Below are 20,835 nucleotides of genomic sequence, written 5' to 3' on the forward strand. Positions count from 1 at the left end.
AATTGGGACCTTTTAATAGTCGGTGCAGTACTTATTTAGTTAATACTTAGTTTATTTGTGTTTTTAATATTTTTCACAATTAGTCAAGTGCATGAGGGACAAAGTGGGATGGGGCAAAGTGACATAGCTCATTTCGTTTACTCATTCAATCATTTACTAAATCTTTTACATATTCATTTATTATCTAATGTATTTTCATTCATTTGCTCAATAATTCACTTATTAATTCATTCATTCACCTATTTTCTTATCAATTCACTATTTTATTCACTCATTTATTTTTCCTCATGTAAAAATATTTATTCATTAGTTCATTGTTTCATTATCTTTTCATTTATTCAATTATTTTCTTATTTACTCATTAATTTGTTCAAAAATATTTTCCACAATCAAATAGAAAATATTTTGTTTTTACCTTTGCCCCATAAAAAAGATGAAAACTTACTTAAGCCACAATTTTACTGCTAAAACTATAAAATACTGTAATTTTTATAAAAAGTACAATGTTCTTTCTTCATGCACTGTAATTTTCAAAAAAAAAATCAATTTGTTCATTCTGAAAAAGCTTAGTCATCTATTTCAATTTGCCCCACATTCCTCTACATATATATCTTGATTATAAAATGCTTTACAGATAAACATTGCTCATAAAACACATACATTTTAAAAATTTTTATACAAATATGAGACATACTTACCTAATTTGAACAAAAAGAATTCCATTTATAATATTTAACATGTCTAAAACACTGCTTAAAGATGGCGTCTGTATCTATATGGATAAATGTATAAAGATATATATCAGTTTAAAATATATAAATTTGAAAAGCATCTTCATGAAAAGCAAAATTCTTTCAACCATTGTTTTTTGGTTTAAAAGTTTAGCTATCATAAAACTAAAATTCTTGCTAAAAAATTTAGAACACATCTCATATGTATAGTTTCTGGGCATTATCTGATTTTTCTCTACATCTACAACAGCAGTCTTCAACTTTATTTTTTTATAAAGGGCCAAATTTTTATTATGGAAGTGCCTACGGGCTCCACCACTGATCAAATTATATAACATACTACTTATGTCGCCAGCTTTGCAAGGTCCACCTCGAAAATAAAAGTTACATCAAATGAAGCGTGTTCAATACTCAATTCACTTCTACCCCCCTCCCCCCCCCCCCCCCGGCCTCCCGCAAAAAAAAAGAGTAACATTTTGCAGCAGATTGCAGAAAAAAAACCAAAAAGGAAACATTTTAAATCCTCCAATTAGCGGAAAAGCCTTTAAAACAAAAGCTAGAATTTTACTTGTTCATATTAGAGAAAAAAAATGGTAACAGATCTTTCGTCTCAATAATTTTCTTCACCGTTATAAATTTTAATGAAAGCACTGTTGCAGAAAGTTGAGATGAAGCACTGAATAATAATTTGAATGGAGGAAAGCCTTCAAAAATAGGAATTTTATGTAGAAATCAAACCTTGCGTTCGACGAAACTCACCGGTCGACCGGCAAGTAACCGGTTACTAACCGCAGCGTTCTATGATCAACCGGTTACCGCATCGGTTACCATTCTAAGCAGTTGATTGGTTGTTTGGAGCACGTGATCATTAGCTGTCACGCGATTAACTAACCGGTCGCTACCAGTCGTGCTCGTCGAATGTAAGCTAAGTGTCACAATTAATAGCTTTTAATTGATATCTCCTCTAATTATTATTGGAATATTATGTTAAATAACCAAACATAAAGAGTGGAAGATTACGAATCCATCGATACTTGGTTCGATGGTCAGTTCACTGTCCTTCAGGAGAAGTAACTTGGATACATACGCTCAGTTTTTAATTATATAAGATTTTCTTCAATTTAAAGGGAAACAATACAGTTATAAAATAATGTACAGTTATAAAATAAGTTTTTGTTTAGTAACAGACAAGTGGAAAAGTGGCCCGCAACCAGGGTTTTTCAAGGGGAGCCATATCGCGCCCTTGGAGGCTTTGGAACAAATTAATGGGTCCACATGAAAAAGTATGATAATAGAGGAGCTATGAGCCTTATAAAGGAGGTCGATGGTTGAATTATTTAAAACTGGGAATAAAATCATTCAGATGAGGAATTTTTTTTGAGTAGTGAAAGAATATTCCAATTCAAGGATCATTTCCATGAAATATCTTTGCCATTGAAATCTTTTTTATATCTGCATACATACAGAAATACGTACATACATGCATTCCTTAGAGGATTCATGTGAGGGGGCCACGAAAGATGTTGGTACTCACAAGGCGGCCGGAAGTCAAAAACGGTTGAGAAACCCTGATCTACACCACCTATATCCAGCAAAAGAACTTTTTAATTGCAAAGATCTACTGAATGCTTTAAGATTTAGCTAAAATCTCCCAACCTGATTAAATTTTGATCCCCACTTTGCACGCCTAATACAAAACCGCCACAAGTCAAAGTGTTGATTTTAAGTTATATAAATGTCCTGGTGCATTTTTATATTTTTATTTGTGCTTAGTGCCATTAAAATGAAAGAGTGCCACAAAAAAGTTTATTTTTGTCAGTCACGCCACACGTCAAAAATAGTTAATTTTGAGTTATGTACATGTCTTGGTGCATATTATTAGTTCTATTAAAATGCAAGACAGCCACAAACGAAAACAAAATTTTTAACCATATTTTTGAGATGTGTCAGTGTGTTACTATAAGAATTTAAGCTAAAGTGCACTACATTTGAATTGTTTTTTCTTGAAAAGTGGTTATTGCAGATATGGCAGTGTTTTACTAGGTGTGCGACTTCATCTCATTGTATAATGAGTTCTTATTGCAACAAGTTCTGAAAATACTTCACAGAGAATACATTATAACCTCTAACTAAAATTACACAAGGACAACATTTTTAATAAGCAAATATATGCAACAAACAATTATTAAAACATATGTACTATTTTTTTTTAAAAGCGAGAAAATTTTTGAAATAGAAAAGTGCCTTATGAGTCTAAGTTTGAAAAAAAAAAAAAAAAAAACTATTCAGGGTATTAAAAACTTCACTGTCATAGAAAGTAATACAGTCAAATCTTCATATATCAAACTTCCATATATCAAAATTTGCTACATATCGAAATCCCAGTAAACTTTCATATTAGTCCAGTCAATAGGTAGAAAAAAATGGGCTTACCTTATAAAAAAGGGGGTCAAAGATTTTTTTTTAAAATTTGTATATACAAGTGCCAATATGAAAAAACCAAGTTATCCAACACGAAAGACCTCGGGAGAAGTTTTGGGGGCGAAAAAACCCTAAAAATTTGTGACTTTTTGTGGTATTTCCAAAATATCTCAAAAATGGTTAAAATTAGAGAAAAACTTTGAATATAAATGTTGAAGAAGATTTAATTTCCTTCAAATTTTGTCATTACAACATTTTTGTAGCATAAAAAGCAGGCGAGTTACAACTTCTTGAAAGTCACACTTTTTCTGAACCCCTCAGCAAAGTGCATAAAGGCGCATCGGATAACGGAGGAAAAAAGGAGAAATGCCGGCTGCCTGACCTTGGAAATGATTTGTCTTTCGCAGCTGAGGGTAAATCAGCCTCTGTTCCCTTTAACATAAACAAAACACCCCCATTCTATCCTTTTTTTTTCCTCCAAATGCGATGTATTGACTCAATAGCTACGCATATTGGTCATTTCAGAGTTCGAACAAGGGTATGTTTTATCAATCTGTGTGTTCTGTATTACAATTTTTTGTAGAAATGATTACGCCTGACCAAGATGTTTTTTTTATTTGCAAAATCAGTTTGAATGAAGGCAAAATAAGGATTGTGAAGGAGAAGATAATAGAAAATCTTCAGAGATGCAGTGCAAAACGTCAAAATAAGGATCATCAGTGATTTTTGAAGGACTTAAAAGAAGTGACAATTCATACTGCCTGTCACAAATGCTATATCAATGAGCAATTAATCTCTTCCCTTGAAGTAATGGTTTAACCTAACTTGGTAAGCTAAATTCCTCAAGAAAGATTTCTGGCAAATTATAACAACAAAAATAGTCTTCCAGGCAGGCTCAAGAAGATGCCGATTTACTGTTCTTTCAAAGGTGAAGGTGTGAAAATCTCACATTTGAATTTCCACTTTCGGGCAACATTTTTCCCATGAGAGGGGAGCACTATGCAGTTCAATTTCGTAGACTACGTTGTGAGGTCAGTTCAGACTTTTGAGTTTTAGTTCAACTTTGCGACCAATAGGCATGTGAGCTGTGGTCATTTTCCGTTGCCAGGCACTGACCGGCCAATCAGCCCTCTCCGTCATCTTGTCGACCTTTTCAAAAAAATCAAGAAGAATTTATTACCGAGCGTCTCTTTTTTTTGGGGGTCCTACCAGCTCTCCGTGAAGGATGTCTCTCTCTCCTGCACCAGGAGTGGCGAGCCGAGGATTATGGAAATTCTTTAAGAAAAAATGAGAGAGATAGTTCCTGGTCTCTTGACAAGAAAACAAAGTCAAACAACTTATCTTAATCCAGACCTGAGCGTGGTCGAAGAAGTGCTTACAGAATAAGGAAACGTCAAGAAGGAAGTTTCCAGAGACTCCTCTGCTGTATTCCCAGCGAATATTAACATCCTGCAGTCCTGGGTTTATTAACTATCCATAAGTGATCTTCGCATAACATGATGAACTGTGCGCCATTTTCTTAATAACGAACTTCCACGAACTGTTGCCTTCCGTGCCATGCTCTTCATTGTCATTTGTATTGTATCATAATATGCTAGATCTTGTTTCACGATTTTACAGAGTGCACTCTGCCGTAATAATATGAAGTATCCTAAATAAAGATTGTTCGGTAAGTCAATTTTATCTGTTTTATTACATTTGTCTGCGACTCTAACGAAACTTTTTCCGTTCACGATGCATGCCTTTCTATATATCATCTCCGGCCATAATATCCATCATTTGACGTAATTTATCATCATTTTAACCTAATTTATCAGAAGGAAATTGAAAAGATTGTTATAGCGGGCGAGGATATGGATCTGTTGGGGCTGATGACCTTTCAGCAGGTACAGGGGTTCTAGGACAGCCTTTCATCAACTTGTTCTTTTTCAGACCTAGTAGAGGGAATAATTGTGATTTTTTTTTCCCTCACTAAATCCTTAAAGTCTGACCCCAGTAATATTCTTTTTATCTATGCGTTTAGTGGGTGTGATATGACATCGGCAATCTTTGGCCAAGGCAAAGATTAAGTTGTGCAACATAGTCAAAAAAATTCCTGAAGTTTCGGAAGCTATTGAAGTATTTATGGATCCAATCAGTCATCATGCCGTAGCTGCAGCTGGAGAAAATATTTTTTAAAATATTATACACAGGTGACGTAAGGTATTTAAACCTATCTTTGGATAATTTGCAGCGATTTAATCTTTTTATAAAACCAGTATACAGAGCCAAGATAAATCTTGCAGGGCTACCTCCAGCGTGCAAAAAAAAAAAAAAAATGCTGGAAGTTATCATTCATATTGGTGCAACCAGCAAATTCTAAGTTGGTTGGGCAACATAATTGATCTAGGGAAATGGGGTTGGGAACACAATGCAAGGTCTATTGCCTGTTGACTTGGAAAGCGATTCAGCTCCTCAGACTCTTTTGAAGATTGTATCTTATTGTACCTGCAAGAAAAATTGTACTAGAGCCTGTTCTTGTTGCAAGATGGATTTGAAATGCTCCAGCATGTGCAAACACTGCAGTGGCATAAATTGTGAAAATGTGTCACAAATTTCATCTTTGGATGAGACTGCAGAAAATGATTTGTTCCAGGAGCTTTTGGAATCACAGCAACAAGGAGATGAACAATTCAAGGACCACTGATTCTTTCTACCCCCTACAGATTCTGAACAAGGAAAACCTGGGCCTTCAAAACGGCTTCGAAGAAGATAAACAACATATTTTGTTGTCTTTTCTCTATTTGCTTGGTTGAATGAATCTCCCTGTAATTTAGATGTACGTATTAAACTTCTACAGTTGGATTTTCATTTTGAAAGGTAATTCTTTTGGGTTTTTCATGCCTTAAAAAGTCAGTTTCTGCAGAATATTTTCAAAGTGTTCATTACGCATTACTATTGTACCTTCATTTGTGCATTATTGTGTCTATTGTTTGCTTATTAGCACCCTAATATTTATTAATTCACATTTATATTCAACTATCGCATTTTTGCTTGTAATAGTTAGAAAAGATGGTACGAATTATGTGCTTTAAATGAATGTGTAGATTTTGTAATTAAATTACAAACTGAAATATAAACCAAATAATATTGGAGTCTGATGAAGACTACCTCTATCAGATCCGAAATATTAGTTCATGAGTGGTGGGGGGAGGCTTTATTATTATTATTGTATCAACAAAGGATGCATGATTGTGTTGATTGTTTGCTTATTAGCTGCCTAATATTCATTCTTTCACATTAATATTTAAAGATCGCATCTTTGTTTGTAATAATTAGACTAGAATGTACGAATTATATGCCTCAAATGAATGTATATAATGTGACTCCAGTTACAAACTGCAATGTATCATCTGTTATTGGAGTCTGCTGAAGACTACCCCTGTCAGACCGGAAATGTTAGTCCGTGAGCAGTGGGGAAGGAGCAGGAAACTCAAACTGTCGATAAACTCTTTGAAACTAAAGTTTCTATTTGAGTTCTAATAATTGTGACGCCTTGTTTTCGGTGTGAATGCTTTTTTTTTGCGGAGTGGAGGAAAACTGCCTATTTTCAAAGAGCTATAGCAAGTTTGTTATTTGTGCTACAAAAAAGTTGTAAATACGAAAGTTGTAGGAAATTTAATGTTCTTTAAACTTTGTATTTGATATTTTTTCCTAAGTTGAACCATTTCAGAGATATTTTGGAAAAAAACAAAAAAGTCATAAATTTGAGGTTTTTCGGCCCCCAAAAGTTCTCCCGGGATCTTTTGTGTTGGATAACTTGGTTTTCCCCTGTCGGCATCAATATGTACAATTTAAACAAAAAAAATCTTTGACCCCATTTTTTGTAAGGTAAAATGTATCTATTGACTGGACTATATCCATTACACAGAAAAAATTGTTTCTATGTATTGAAAAAATCTCTATATATCGAATTTTTTCGAGACATTCGTAGATTTTCTTTCCACTTTACACTGTTTGTCTCATGAGAAATGAAGGCTAGGAGAGAAAATTATGTTCACTGAAGTTTGCTTCAAAACTCATAAGGAGTCTTGGGTTGAGGGGTGTGTAGATAGGTCGATGTCCCGTTTTGGAGTTCTTAAATTCGCTCTCAAGTTTATTTAAAATCTTAGTTGTAACCAGTAATACAGTAAAATCAGTTTCAAGTAATTCCTTTTGTCTGTTGATTATCATTCCTAGTCTTTTTAGCTTCAATGAAAATCATTCAAATTAAGTAGATTGATTTTTTACTCTTGATTACCATCGTCAAAACGAAATCCTCTAATGTCGCGGATGAAGTTGAATTGCTGAAGAACGAAGATGTCTGAAGACGCAAAAATATCATTTCTGATAAATTTAGTATTTCTGCAATCAGAGAGTCTGAGAGTTTATGAAAAATCGGAAAGCCATAACAAAAGTACTTACAGAAAGCTTTCACTCAAAACATGAAATGACATTACAGTTGGTTTTTTAGAAACAATGTAGTAAATTTTTCCTATTTTTTAATTATTAACTTTCACTTAATCCGATGCTTGTATAAATTAGAAATTGAGTTTCATATACGAAAATTAGCTTTTACTTTAATGTTTTAGGAGATTTTTATGATAAACTAAGATCATTTCCATATATCGAATTTTTTTCTGGCAACTTGCTACTTCAATATATGAAGGTCCGACTAATTCTAAAACAGAGCTTGCACTGTAATAAATACATATCTAGATAATCAGAAAACTCATAAGCTTTTGCAGATTAGTAAACTTACTTGTATAGGAGGAAGTATTGCACTTGAATTGCCTTTATAAATTTCATTCATTTTCTTCTGCAACACAACAGCTTGTTGTGTTAAATGTTTCAAACATTCTGAACTTTCTTTGGTTTTTTCATGCTCTTCACCTAACTACACAAAGGAAAACAAAAGTTAATAAAATAATAATAAATGTACTTGAATTAAGATATTTTGCTAGTTTGCAATACAAAATACCTGCTGTTTATATATACTATATGTTTCTTTTTCATTTTGCAGAGCACCACGAAACTCGCCCATACAAGATTGAGTTCTTGCAACAAGATGATAGCTGACAGCAACTTTGAGACTCTTATTTCCGTAATAACTGAAAAATTTAAAAACAGATAAGGGTCAGGCTGTGGAAAAGGTCTCAATAAAATCTAGTTAAATTGAGCATTTTTTCTTTAACTATTTTCATTATTAGTTATACTTTGTGTTCTGTCATTTTAGCTTTACAATTCTTAATATACGTAATTTATAATTTTAAAATTTTTGGAAGCACAATTTTCTAGACTGCTTTCAAATCCAGTTTTTAACTTCAAAACTTGAAAAATGTATGATAAGTTATTTTATGTACATAAATTATCAATTACAATTATCTTTTTGTGGGAAAGAGCAGAAAAATTACACTTCAAAGAATCTTTGAAAGCACTGTGACAAAATGTATTTCTAACTGTTAACATCATTTCACAGATAAAGTAGAATCAATACCTTTGTGCTTGAAAAGTAAAAAAGAAATAACGTTAATTGCACAAATTGCAGATTACAAAAGCTTTTGTTGGATGTCTTGTCATCAAAAAACTCACTTATTTTGCACTGAAAGGGCGTAACTTGTAACCCTGAAACAGGTGTCTGTAATAATTGAAAAATCTGGATTTGTATTTGTGGCAAACGAAACAGAGAACACACTTTTCTTTACCAACATTCGGCTGGTATTTTTGTTTTTCAGAAGCAGCCAAAAATGGGGTAGGTATCCTGGAGGATCGATTTAAAAAAGAGCAGTCTGAAGTTATGTTTATCAAACATTCATATTCACATAAAGACCAACTGCATGGTTCTATCGAAGCAGAAAACTGTTCTGCGACTACCTATATGCATGATGCTGCAGCATCTTATCTTGAGATGGCGGGAAATAGTGCTTAAAGGATAGCTCTACGAAGGAGAAATTTCTGGTTTAAAAATCCAACAGCATCACAGCATTATTTAAAAACAGGGTGGTTATAAAATAACGTAAGCTGTTCAGAACTCTCTAGCAAGTGAAGTATTGGACGAAACATTGCCAAATTTCACGGGCATACACAGTAGACCATGGGATTATGATTTCTGAAATAGAAAAAATTAGTACAAAAAATCGTCACCAGAGGACAATTTGGAGTTGAAAAGATGTATTATTGTGAATATTGAAGGATTAAATGCTAACTGCCAAAATATGCATCAATTTTATATATATATGTTTATGATTTCTACTAACAAATGACGTTCAATATGACCAACTTCGAGGTACTTTCCATGTACTGCATACAATGCACAATATTTTGAACACGTCTGGGGGGGGGGGGAGATTAATTTCCCCTACATGCAATGTTATTCAAGTTTTCAAAGTTGAGAATTGGGAACATGTTGTAGAAACACACCATTAAGAAATCCCCACAGCAGAACGTCACAAGGTGAAAGATAGGGTGACCACGGCGGCCATATCGTAGGAAATGCATGACTAATAAAACTGATATTGAAGAAATGTTGCCACCATACACTCAGTACCTAAAGCTCAACGTAGGGTTGGTGCACCATTTTATATGAATTATTCAAGAAGAAATCTTTGCTTCCACGCCAAAATTTCTTCGTGACGACTTTTGGTATTATTCTTCTCGTTACGAATTGAAATTTCTTGTTGGTAGAATTGAACCTTATTTGAAAGCAACAAACATTTGTAGTTAAGAAACTTGATGTGTGCTGAATTTTTTACCATTTAATTCTTTAGCATTCGCAAGTAATACACTTTTGCAGCGCCACAATTCCCTCTGGTGGTGACTTTTGGCACTATATTTTTTATTGCAGGAATTGAAATCCCATGGTCTGCTATGTACGCTCATGAAATTTGGCAATGTTTCGTCCAATACTTCACTTGCTAGAGGGCTCTGAACACCTCACGTTATTTTATAACCACCCTGTATTATTTAACGTTCTTCATACATATGTTTTTTAAAAATTTATGAAGGACCCCCCTACACTAAGGGTTGGCCAGTCGCAGACCACAGTTTGGGAAGCCCTGATATAGAGTATTAATCTTACAGGACCAGCAGCAGGTCAGTTGGCTCATTATCCTCACCTTCCCATGATCCTTACAGATTTCCCTTTCCGATTTAAGGGATTATAACTTGTTATGAAAATTTCAATCTCACGAGCATTTGTTTCATTTCTCTCGTCCTTTAAATAAAATTACTAATCTATATTGTTGAAAACTATTATGGGATAAAATTCGGGACAGAGCCAACTTTGGCAAGATATTTATTGCCAAGCTGCCGGCAAGTCCATTTATCAAACTTGGCAAAGTATCTCCAAGTTTACTGCCAACCACCAAGCAGCCACTACAAGACGGCACAGCCTATTTATGTGCAGTAAAACTTGTGCTTTATAGTTTTTAGTTGGTGTTTTTATTTTATGCCCAAAGGGGTAAGTTTGTTTTCTCATTAAAGGTTCAGACAAATTAAGTTTTCATTTTTCTATCTTTGATTTATATTGTTTTCCTTATTATATCCTAGGTTAACAAATCTATTTTTAAAAGTTGAGCACTGTAAACCATTTTCAAGTGTTTATGACTATTTTGTGCTTTTGTAAGTTGTACTTTTTATTCCATATTGTATGGCATTTTAAAGGTAACTTTTCTGTTAACATCTGGTCAGTTTTAAGGAATATACTGAGTACATAACGTTGATTTCATACTTACTTTATATTCAACTTTAAGGCATTTTCAAGGAACCTTAGAGATAAATCATATTCCCCTACTGCATGCAAAATGAGGCCAATGTTGCTCTAGAAAAGATTTTAGAAAATAAAATGATTATACCTGGTTTGCGAAACAAACAATGCCTGCTGAAAAACGTTAACACAATGCAAACATTTTCACATAAATTAAAGTTTTACTTCAAACTACTTCACCATTCAGCAATCTTGGGTATTTATTAGTCCCACATTTCTTTTTGTAAAAAGCGACATATTGCCAGAGGGAGTTAATAGTGCATCTGTACAAAATTGGGCTACAAGCCTTACGTTTTGATGATTATTTTGTCATTCTTAGTGGACATGTAGACCGATTATAAAATTTTATATGAATTCATTTCTAAACATAGTAGCAAAAACTTGAATCATTTTAACGGTGAATGCGTTGCCACATTAACAAAAAAAAAAAAAAAAAAATCAATATTGCTAAATTTTGAAAATGTTCTTATACGTTAGAAATTACCATTATTTTTACGTTTTAGGAAATTTAGCTTCACAGTGGATATTATCCAATCATATTCTTTCGGTTATAGGATGTTTAGACATATTTGAGGCCTTCAGACCCAAAACGAATCAAGTCCAGTTATAGATAATCCACTTCAGCTCTAAGCATAGTTGATTTTGGCAACAAATGTTACGTTCCTAAATAAGGTGTTCAGACCTAAAGTCTATCAAGTCGAAATGGACTTCATCCACTTCACCTCTGAATGCTTCATTTATCAAAGTCTCAAAAATTTTGATGAAGCTGGCGGTACATATTTGTGCTTTCTTTGGCAATATTTATCTTATATGCACTAAATTTATACTGCATGTGAAGAATTTCCTTGTGTTATTAGATTTGTAACCCATCACAGTAGGTGATAAAACACACTGCATACGCATATAACACATTCTTGGCAAAAACTTTGTGTTTTTGCCAAGTTGAGAAAAATGTTGCCAATGCAGTTTCAAGCACATTTCTTCCTTAATTGTACCACAGAAAGTTCTCAAAAAAATAAATAAATTTATTTTAAATTTTTTTATCTATGCATTTATTTTAAAGTTTAAAAACCTTAGTATTATTTTGCTTTAAAGTTAAATTTAACAATTACATTGCGACATTTATCACATTAAACTAAATAAATATATTTTATTCATGCTACTATGATTTTACTCTAGTTAATTTTTTGTAATGAGTATTGTGGCATGCCTTCTTTGATAGTCTGAGGCTATTTGAGCTGAGCAATTTGTCTGTTAGAATTTGTCTGTTAGAACAGCATTACTCAACCTTTTTTGACCCATAGAACAGTAATTGCTTCGGAGAAAAATTTCGCGGACTAGAAGGTTTGCAGACCCTCCTTTTTTTGCACAAGAAAAAAAACTTGCGGACTGTTAAAAACTTGTGAAATATTCTTCAAGCCCCCCCCCCCCCCCCAGCTTTTTTACCAAGTAATAGTAATAATAAATTGATATTAAAGAACTGCCATAACAATTTTACATGAAAAAGTACGTAATTATTGCAATAATTACAATCAAGTAAATAAACATTTATGAGAAATCAGCAAATTTTGAAAATAAATCTAGAAGTTCCCTTCAAAACGACAATGTATAAGATATTATGGTTCTTGAGGAAAGAAATTTTTTTTAATGTGAATGATCAAAAATCTATGAGGATTCTAAGATGGAATTTTTCAGGTTCCAGTCGGCCGTCAGAGAATTGCGGTGTTAAAAAACAATTTCAAGAAAGTTGTAGCCTTTTTTTTGTCTGCTCATATCATACAGACTCCAAACTTTATCTGGTAGTTTTTTTTTTACAGGCCTTAACATGGTACAAAATTTCAAGAAAAAAGGAAAATTCATTCATGCAGAATAGAGAAATTGTATGCAAATTTTATGACTTGAAATTTAAGTACAGTTGACTCTCGAAAAAAGCATTATAACTTGAATATTCTTTTGTCTCAAAGTTTTCATTCGGACCCAAAATAATTTAGCGTTTTCAATACAAAGTTGTCTTGATATCTCAAATGTACTTTTTTAGTTGAAGTATTTATGAAAATTTGGTTTTCATTTTTGCAAAAAAATGCAGTCAAAACAAGAAAAAGTTTTTTTCATCCTTTAACTCATTGCTTAGCTTATCAGTTTGTGTAAGGAGAATTTGTTTATAATAGTGCTTCTTAATGCACATTGGGTTGCAAAATTGAGTGAAAAGTAGCAAATAGGGCTGCTCTTGGCTGAGGACCTAAAATTCCATTGCCTTCAAATCTTTGGGATATTTAAAGTTTTGTCAAAAATTGAAAAGCCTTTATTTTCTGGATGACTCAAATAATCCTGCTTTGATGACAGAAACTACCGACAAGAGAAACAGTAGTTAAAACTGCTTTAAGAGCTGTGTAAACAATAACAAAGATAAAGTGACCAACAAATTGTATGATTTTGAATCCTTTTTTGAGGGGAGGATTTTGCAAATATTTTACTGCAGTTCCTGGAAAGTTCCGAAAACTTGGATAAGTTGAATCGTGCTTACAAACTAAATGATGCTTTAAGATGCGATACAAGAAAAAAAAGTTAAGCGGTCGAAAATAACTCCTTTTTTAGAAGTATCTGATCTCTAAAGGTGTATTTATTTAGGGTACACCAGGGAAGCCCATCCCCCCAAGAGTAAGGGTGCACCCCCTACATGCTACTAAGACCTCCCAATTGGGGAGCCCCCTCCCCCCCCCCCAAAAAATACCTTTTACAACAACCACCCAAAAAATTTCAATGCCACAGTCTGCGCCATAACCCCCCTCCCCCCCTAAAATCTAGGTGGACGGCACACTTGGTGAAGACTAATACTTAATTTTATTTAAAATGTGAACTGTAAGTGTTATAATCTATTATGCACTATTCATGAGAAATACAACAAAAATTATTCATGAGAATTTTGGAAAGGAACCTTCGATAACTCAAACTACCGCTTACTCAGATTTTAGTTGGTCCCTTGGGACTTTGAGTTATTTGGGGTCAACTGTATATAGCCTCGTTGGCCTACTAAATTTCTACCCCCCCCCCCCAATGCAATTTGAGTATGAAAGCGCCTCCTTACTAAGTTTGACAGAGATTTGATGTAAAATAACTTTTTATAAGGAACATAGACATGCACAAACATATAAATTTAAATACACTCATTTTTATAACATTAATATTCAAAACCATTTCATTAAACAATTTTCTCAATATCTCTTATTTTACGAACTTTGGTATAAAAACCAAGAGAGTATAAAAACATGTAATGAGTTTTTTTTTTACACAGTAAAGAAATTTATTTAAAAAAATAATGCACTACTAGTTCTAATTCAAAAGATAAATGCAAATACAAACTTACATCGAGTACAGCCATTTCTGGATGATTTTCTCCACAAACTAAAAGGGTCAGGTATCTTGCACGGTACAAAAGTTTTAAGGCAGTGGTGATTTGAGAGTTTGCAAAACAATATAAGGCTAAATGTGTCTAAAACAAAATACAAAAAATAAATAAATACATATTTTACTTTAAATAAAGAAACATCAAATTGCCTGAATAACTTTGTGCTGAAAATTAGTACAGTTAGTAATCCAACGTTGTGAAGCACAAAAATTGCATAATTATTGCAGACACGTGTTTTGGTGTTACAAGGAACACCTTTTTCAATGCTAAGAAGTGTGAGTTTCTGGATGAAAAGTTATCCGAGAAAAGCTTTCTCGGAATCTTTTCTCGGATGACTTTTCATCCAGAAGCTCACACTTCTTAGCATTGAAAAAGGTGTTCCTTGTAACACCAAAACATGTGTCTGCAATAATTTTGCAATTTTTGTGCTTCACAACGTTGGATTACTAACTGTTCTAATCAAATTGCCTGGTCAAGTGCAGTACCTCATAGGAACACATAATCCTACGCTTATTCATGCGTGGCTTAAAATCTGACGTTTTAGAAACAAAGTGATCTGAACAAAAATATATTTTTTTAATCCCACCAATCACAGCCATACACCGTTAACTGAAAGTGGTGATTGGGAGGGGGGGGGGGGGCAGAATAGTTCACAAGCGACCAAGCACTCACTGGAACAATTTTAATACATACAGAAACATATACAAAAGCATAAAAACATTAAAATAAACAAGTATACAAGTGAAAATGAAGTTAAATGAGACAGGGATGGCTGGTAAACACTATATAAATGACAACAAAAGTTCCTTGAAAGTTATTAGACCAGATATTTAAAGTCTTCTGCTTGTGATATGAGTACGGACATTATTTTATTGATATTCTTACGTGAAACTGGATGGAATAGAATATGTATAATATTTTTGGAAAAAAGAAAGGTTGGAATTGGTAAATGCAATGGAAAGAGTTGGTTAGGGGACAGTTAAATATGCAATATTCAAGAGTTTTAAGTTGACTGCATACACATAATGGTGAGCTAATTATCTTGAACTGAGCATAAAGTGATGCAGATTTTACCAATGATGCAATTAAAAAGCCAGTCTCTGGTATTCCTTCAAATATAGCGGCTGAGCATGTCACTGACAACAGTACGTTGCGCCAAATACTATGGAAGCCAGATATGTAGCTGCAAACTAAAAGCGTTATGCAACCAAAGAAATAGTGTAGCTGAAATGTCTGTTTGATGACTTTGCTCCATTAAAGAAATACCTGCACTGTAAATTGATAGTGCTATTACAATGAACTACTACCTTGTCTAAGTAGTCAGATTAACATTCAGCATATTGATGGGAAACACCAACAGCCATTTTAATTAAAGCGCTGTCAAAAAGATGTGGTGAGGTTAACCAAACTGCAAGTTCAAGGAGAAGTATTATTAAGGAGAAGTATGATATTATGAACTTTCATTTCATGAGCAAGAAACTGTGTTCCACCTTGCTAGGCTTGCCAGACATCCCGGTTTGACCGGAACAGTCCTGGCTCTCAGACAAAATCCTGGTGTCCCCAGCCGGTTTACGTCTTGTTCCGGAAAAAGAAAATTCGATTACAAATGACCTAAAAGGTCTAAAAATAATTAACTGTAGATTATTTAGGATAATTACTTCATCATTCGTAACATTGACTTGTAAAATTAGTACCAGATTCCCTTGTGAGGATTTTGTCAACAAGGTTAAAACCAAAAAAGACTGTCTAAAACAGTCCTATAACATGAAAAGTATATATAAATATTGTTTATTTTTTTTATTCCTCATTCAGTGTATTTTATAACCAAAGCAAATTGTAAATATTTAAATATACTATACATTATCTGCTTATGTCATTTTTTATTACCTTGTTTTAGGTTCATAAGTAACCATTTATTCAAAGCATTGAGAATAAATCGTTCTATACTGGAAAGAGCAGCAACAGGTGTATGCCCTTTTGAATACTAGCGATGCGGAGGGGAGGTGGGGGGGGGGAGGGTGTCCAGTATTCCGGTTGAACATTTCAGAAATCTGGCAAGCCTAAACCCTCGCTTACTTTCCTTTTATGCTCTGCATCATATTTGTTTTGTATTGAGAGGCAACATAGTTATTTTTTATCTGCTTCTTCCTTGTTTTTTGCATTAATGATGTGTATTTCATAGAGCTGTAATGTCACATTTCTTAACTTTACTAATTAATATAATCTCATTAGCTAATCTGAAGCTTGTTTAATTGATTTTAAAAGGGGATTGACAACAAAAACCACCCACTGACAGCACACTTTTCAATTTTAGACATTCATTTTCGGCATCTAACAGAAAAAGACATAGGCGAGCAACGAGGGAGGAGTCGATACAATTAAAAGTCATTATTTAAAGGGCGATGTGAAGGTTGGATAAAATTACTTATAATTTTGAAAATGTGCTGCTGTGAATCAATACAATTTTAAAAAAAAACTTGTTTCAACCTTCATTTTTTTTGAAATTAACTTAAATCTGGGTAAACTTTCTGCCGCACGCACTGCATGACACAAGATTCATGACTTAATGATTTAGTTCTTTGTGCTTTTTTTAAAAATCTTATTCTGAAAACATTAACAGAGGAAATGCATTACTTTCTTTTCAATAGAAACATTTACAGTATTTGACAATACCAATGTGAGTTTGCTAAAAATGAGACTTGATAGCTTCTAGCATAAAGCAAATTAATCTGCAAGGTAGTTAAAAAATTGATTACATGCTGAAGAATAAAGGAAGCCATAACTTTTTATAATACGTACATATTCAGATATAGTGTAAGCATGGTCAACACCATTCACCCTTTCACTCATTAAAACAGCTTTTTGCTGGAAAGCCATAGCCTGGATAATGAAAGAAATAAAATAAAGTAAAAATAGATATAAATACAACAAGAATTCAACAAATCAAAATGTTTTAAAAATTTCACTTAGGAAAACATGGCATGTTATGCCAAGATGGATTGAAATATTTTTTTAGGAATAAAAGTATGATTTGTGATCAGGAGATCACAAGGCTATTTACATCTATAAATGATTGCTAAATTTAATTATTCTTTTTGGTTTATTCTGAAAATTAAAAATAAACTTATTACGAATGAAAATATGGGAAGAATAAATATTGTTTCCAGAAGTGGAAATCAAACACATAAAATACATACCTCCATATGATCTCCCATTATGTAGTTTAACCTTGCAAGCATTCTAAGACATTGTGAGATTTCTGGGTGCATTGCTCCGTAAACATTATTCAATAAATTTAAAGCTTCTGTTATAAGTTCATAACCTTCTTTCAAATAACCTTGCTGTATTTTATTTTGGCCAGTTGTATAAAAATTATATGCATCTGTAGCCTGGAAAATATTAATTATGTTCAAATATCTATTTACCAAACTGACAGGTAAAATAATTGAGGCAAAATAAAAACAATTTTTTAAAGCATCACTCATCCAATGATAGAAGGATGAAAATATGGTAAAAAACCTTAACATTAAATGACTTATTCTTGATGCCAAAAGTAAAACTTAATGTAAAATACACTCAACTCGAAATTGTACAGAATATCATTTGGACAACAGTTAATTTATAAACATATGCCTAATATGAATCAAAAGTGCACTGCTGGAAATGGCCAGTGCATTGGGCAAGCCAACCATTGGCTCCACATGACAGTGCTAATGTGTACAGCTGAAATGGTGATCTGGCCACAACAGGGGGGGGGGGACCTTTATTTTTATATACTTATTTCTAAGCTTGACAAAAGTAGAAGGGCTGTGGCATGACGTGGCAAAGGGAAGGGGCCTTGAAACAAATGTGGGGGGCCATAGAAGAAACCCTCACCCAATAACTAAAACTGAGCAATGTGCTTTGTTTAATACAATTTTAATGGGTAAAGGAAAAGTTTATAAACAATATAAATATTGGCTAAGCTTTTATATGGTTTTCTTGACACAGATATTTAGACACTTTTTATTTATAAGAAATGGACACTTTTCAAATTTGTCAATTAATTTGGGCTAGTTCTGTAAGTATACAGAAAGCAATAAGCAGTTTGAAATTTCTTTAATAATTTAATTGAAGGTATATAAACACAAATGCCAAGGAAAAAAAGAAGAAACTTACTCGAGGATTTATGTGTTTCACAACAGGAAATATGTTTAGAATATCATCTTCTGTAAATGTAGGCTTCATCTTATGATCAAAATTGTACTCTCGTAACAAAATCTGAATTCCAGTTTTGATGCAGAAGGAACGTAGGATAGATGTTTTTGGCAATGAATATTGTTCAACAACTGCATCTATTGACTCACAAGGCAATTCCCAACCATAATAGGAAAGTAGTTCATTCTTCAGGTTTGCCCAGAATGTTTTATTGGATAAAAGAGCCCATTCATTACTGTCTGCAAAAGCAAAAATAATGCATTCAATTTATATGGTACATATAACTAAAACACTATGAAAAATAATTGTTTTGTTGGTAAAACGTTCTTTCCATTTTAAATTTCATGCTTGGTTATTATTGAACTATATCTGGCATTCTAACTACAATAATTATTTTTATACCTTTAATTCTTTTTACAAAATTAAAACTAAGTTTCACAAAGGAGGGCCAAGAACCAAAAAAAAGGCTTTTGCCAACATTTTGCCGTTAACCGACTAATTGACCCGTACCATTGCTCTCTCTGGTGAGTTAAATTTACTTTAGCTGCCAGTTTGTCGGCACTCTCAGCTTCAGTGAGATTCAACATCTGCCTCTAGTTCAGTTATTGTCTGTTCCAGATTGACAAGTCCAAAACAAGGCTAAAACTGCAGTCTCTCGATGAACTAACAGGATTATCCTTGCATTGCATGTAATCCTTGATTCTCTTCCAATTGATGTTTAGAAACAAAATTACATTTTTTTTTAGAAATATAAATGAGAAACAATTCACTTTAAATATAATTTTTAACATTAACTAGACATGAGAAAATAAGCTGAACAAAGAAAGAACTATTTTTTTAAAGAGGTTTTGAATGCCATTAACATAATTTAAAGTAATCTCCAACAATTGCTATAAAAATATCTATAGTTGGGGCAAACCTAACCTGGCAGTGTCGTAATACTGTGATTAGGGTCTGTGTAGCCTTCACAATGCTGTCAGGTTGGTTTTGCCCCAACTATAGTATTTTAGTGGAATTAGCATTTTGGAAATGTTTGTATTTGTGACTACCTATCAAACAAAAGACATACAAAACCATATTTCGAAAAAAAATAATACATACCTTCAAACCTCAGAGAATTTTGCTTTCCCTTGCGTTTTCCTTTCCTTTTGTATTTAACTTGAAGCTGTAAAAGTTAAGGGAAGAAAATGTTAAGACACTGGTGTAATTTTGAGACAAATTCACTTTTAGCCTAATTTCTATTAACTTAAGTACAGCAAAGAACGTATAATCCCAAAACCTTTATTTAAATGCACAACAAAGTTATATAATTTATGCATCTTTTAACCTTGTATAAGCAGAAAAATACCAAATCTAAAATACACTAATAGAAATGAAACAGAAATGTCAAAAATAATTATCACAATATTATGGTACAATTGAATATGGCAAACAAGAAATAATCAACCACTAGATTGAAAATAATTCGAGTACGATTTCAGTAAGTATTGAACTTGGTGAGGGGTTCAATATGAAACTCTTATTCAATACAGGAATATTTACATATTGGAAGTCATGGATACTTTTCACTCCAGGGTCCCTCGTACCTACCACTATTTGTGGTTTACCCAGTTGGATAAAACCCTGAAGACAGCTGTTTTTTGATCCAGACCAGAAACCGAGCAATCCCTGGTCCAGAACCCCCAGAGGTGTCGTTTCACTTGGAGGACTTTGTGCCCATGAGCATATTTAACGTCCCCCAGTCACCATTAATGAAAACCTTGGATTTTCGATCCGGCGAGGATTGAACACGGGACCCTCTGGTCCAGAGTCCGATGCCTTACCAATCGGGCCACCATGGCCCCAGTCATGGATACTGCTCACTAATACATATACAGTTGTGTATACTAATTAACCCCTGCACTGAGATGTTGAACAAATTTTGCTTGTTTCTTATTGTCACAGCACCTGTTTCATTTTTGCTTGCCAGTGTCCTAAAAATATGATGGGCGTGAATAATTTGCAAATGTGAACTGGAGGTAAATCTGTGTTTAAACCTGTTCCGGTTTCATCATAAAATTTCAGCATCCATCTTCGGTATTTGCATGCTTATTTTGTATCTTACTGTATATACATTATACAATATCTTTTTTTTTCTATTATGAGTGCTAAAGGATCATTTGGAAAACGCTGAACTCATTGGATAGTAAAAATGTCAACAATTTACATTGAATGAAACAATTTATCAAATAATGGAACGGATTTATTCTCGTCAATTATGCAGGAGAATGGGCTTGTTTTTTTTAAGTCAAAAGTAC

The 20,835-nt window shown here is 33.3% G+C and overlaps 1 protein-coding gene across 1 annotated transcript in view; it reads right to left on the reverse strand.

Annotated features, from left to right (window-relative positions):
* LOC129221443 (clustered mitochondria protein homolog) overlaps positions 1 to 20,835 on the reverse strand; it is an 88,324-nt gene that overhangs the window by 16,780 nt on the left and 50,709 nt on the right. Inside the window, exons 26-34 of the mRNA XM_054855928.1 lie at positions 19,640 to 19,703; positions 18,500 to 18,777; positions 17,539 to 17,730; positions 17,141 to 17,221; positions 14,300 to 14,425; positions 10,904 to 10,989; positions 8,152 to 8,281; positions 7,933 to 8,067; positions 699 to 772 (exon numbers count right to left, since the gene is read on the reverse strand). Of these exons, the coding sequence (XP_054711903.1) occupies positions 699 to 772; positions 7,933 to 8,067; positions 8,152 to 8,281; positions 10,904 to 10,989; positions 14,300 to 14,425; positions 17,141 to 17,221; positions 17,539 to 17,730; positions 18,500 to 18,777; positions 19,640 to 19,703 (1,166 nt within the window). The remainder of the gene's footprint in view (positions 1 to 698; positions 773 to 7,932; positions 8,068 to 8,151; positions 8,282 to 10,903; positions 10,990 to 14,299; positions 14,426 to 17,140; positions 17,222 to 17,538; positions 17,731 to 18,499; positions 18,778 to 19,639; positions 19,704 to 20,835) is intronic.

The sequence above is a fragment of the Uloborus diversus genome, chromosome 4 (genome assembly GCF_026930045.1).
Source record: "Uloborus diversus isolate 005 chromosome 4, Udiv.v.3.1, whole genome shotgun sequence".
Taxonomy (NCBI): Eukaryota; Metazoa; Arthropoda; class Arachnida; order Araneae; family Uloboridae; genus Uloborus; species Uloborus diversus.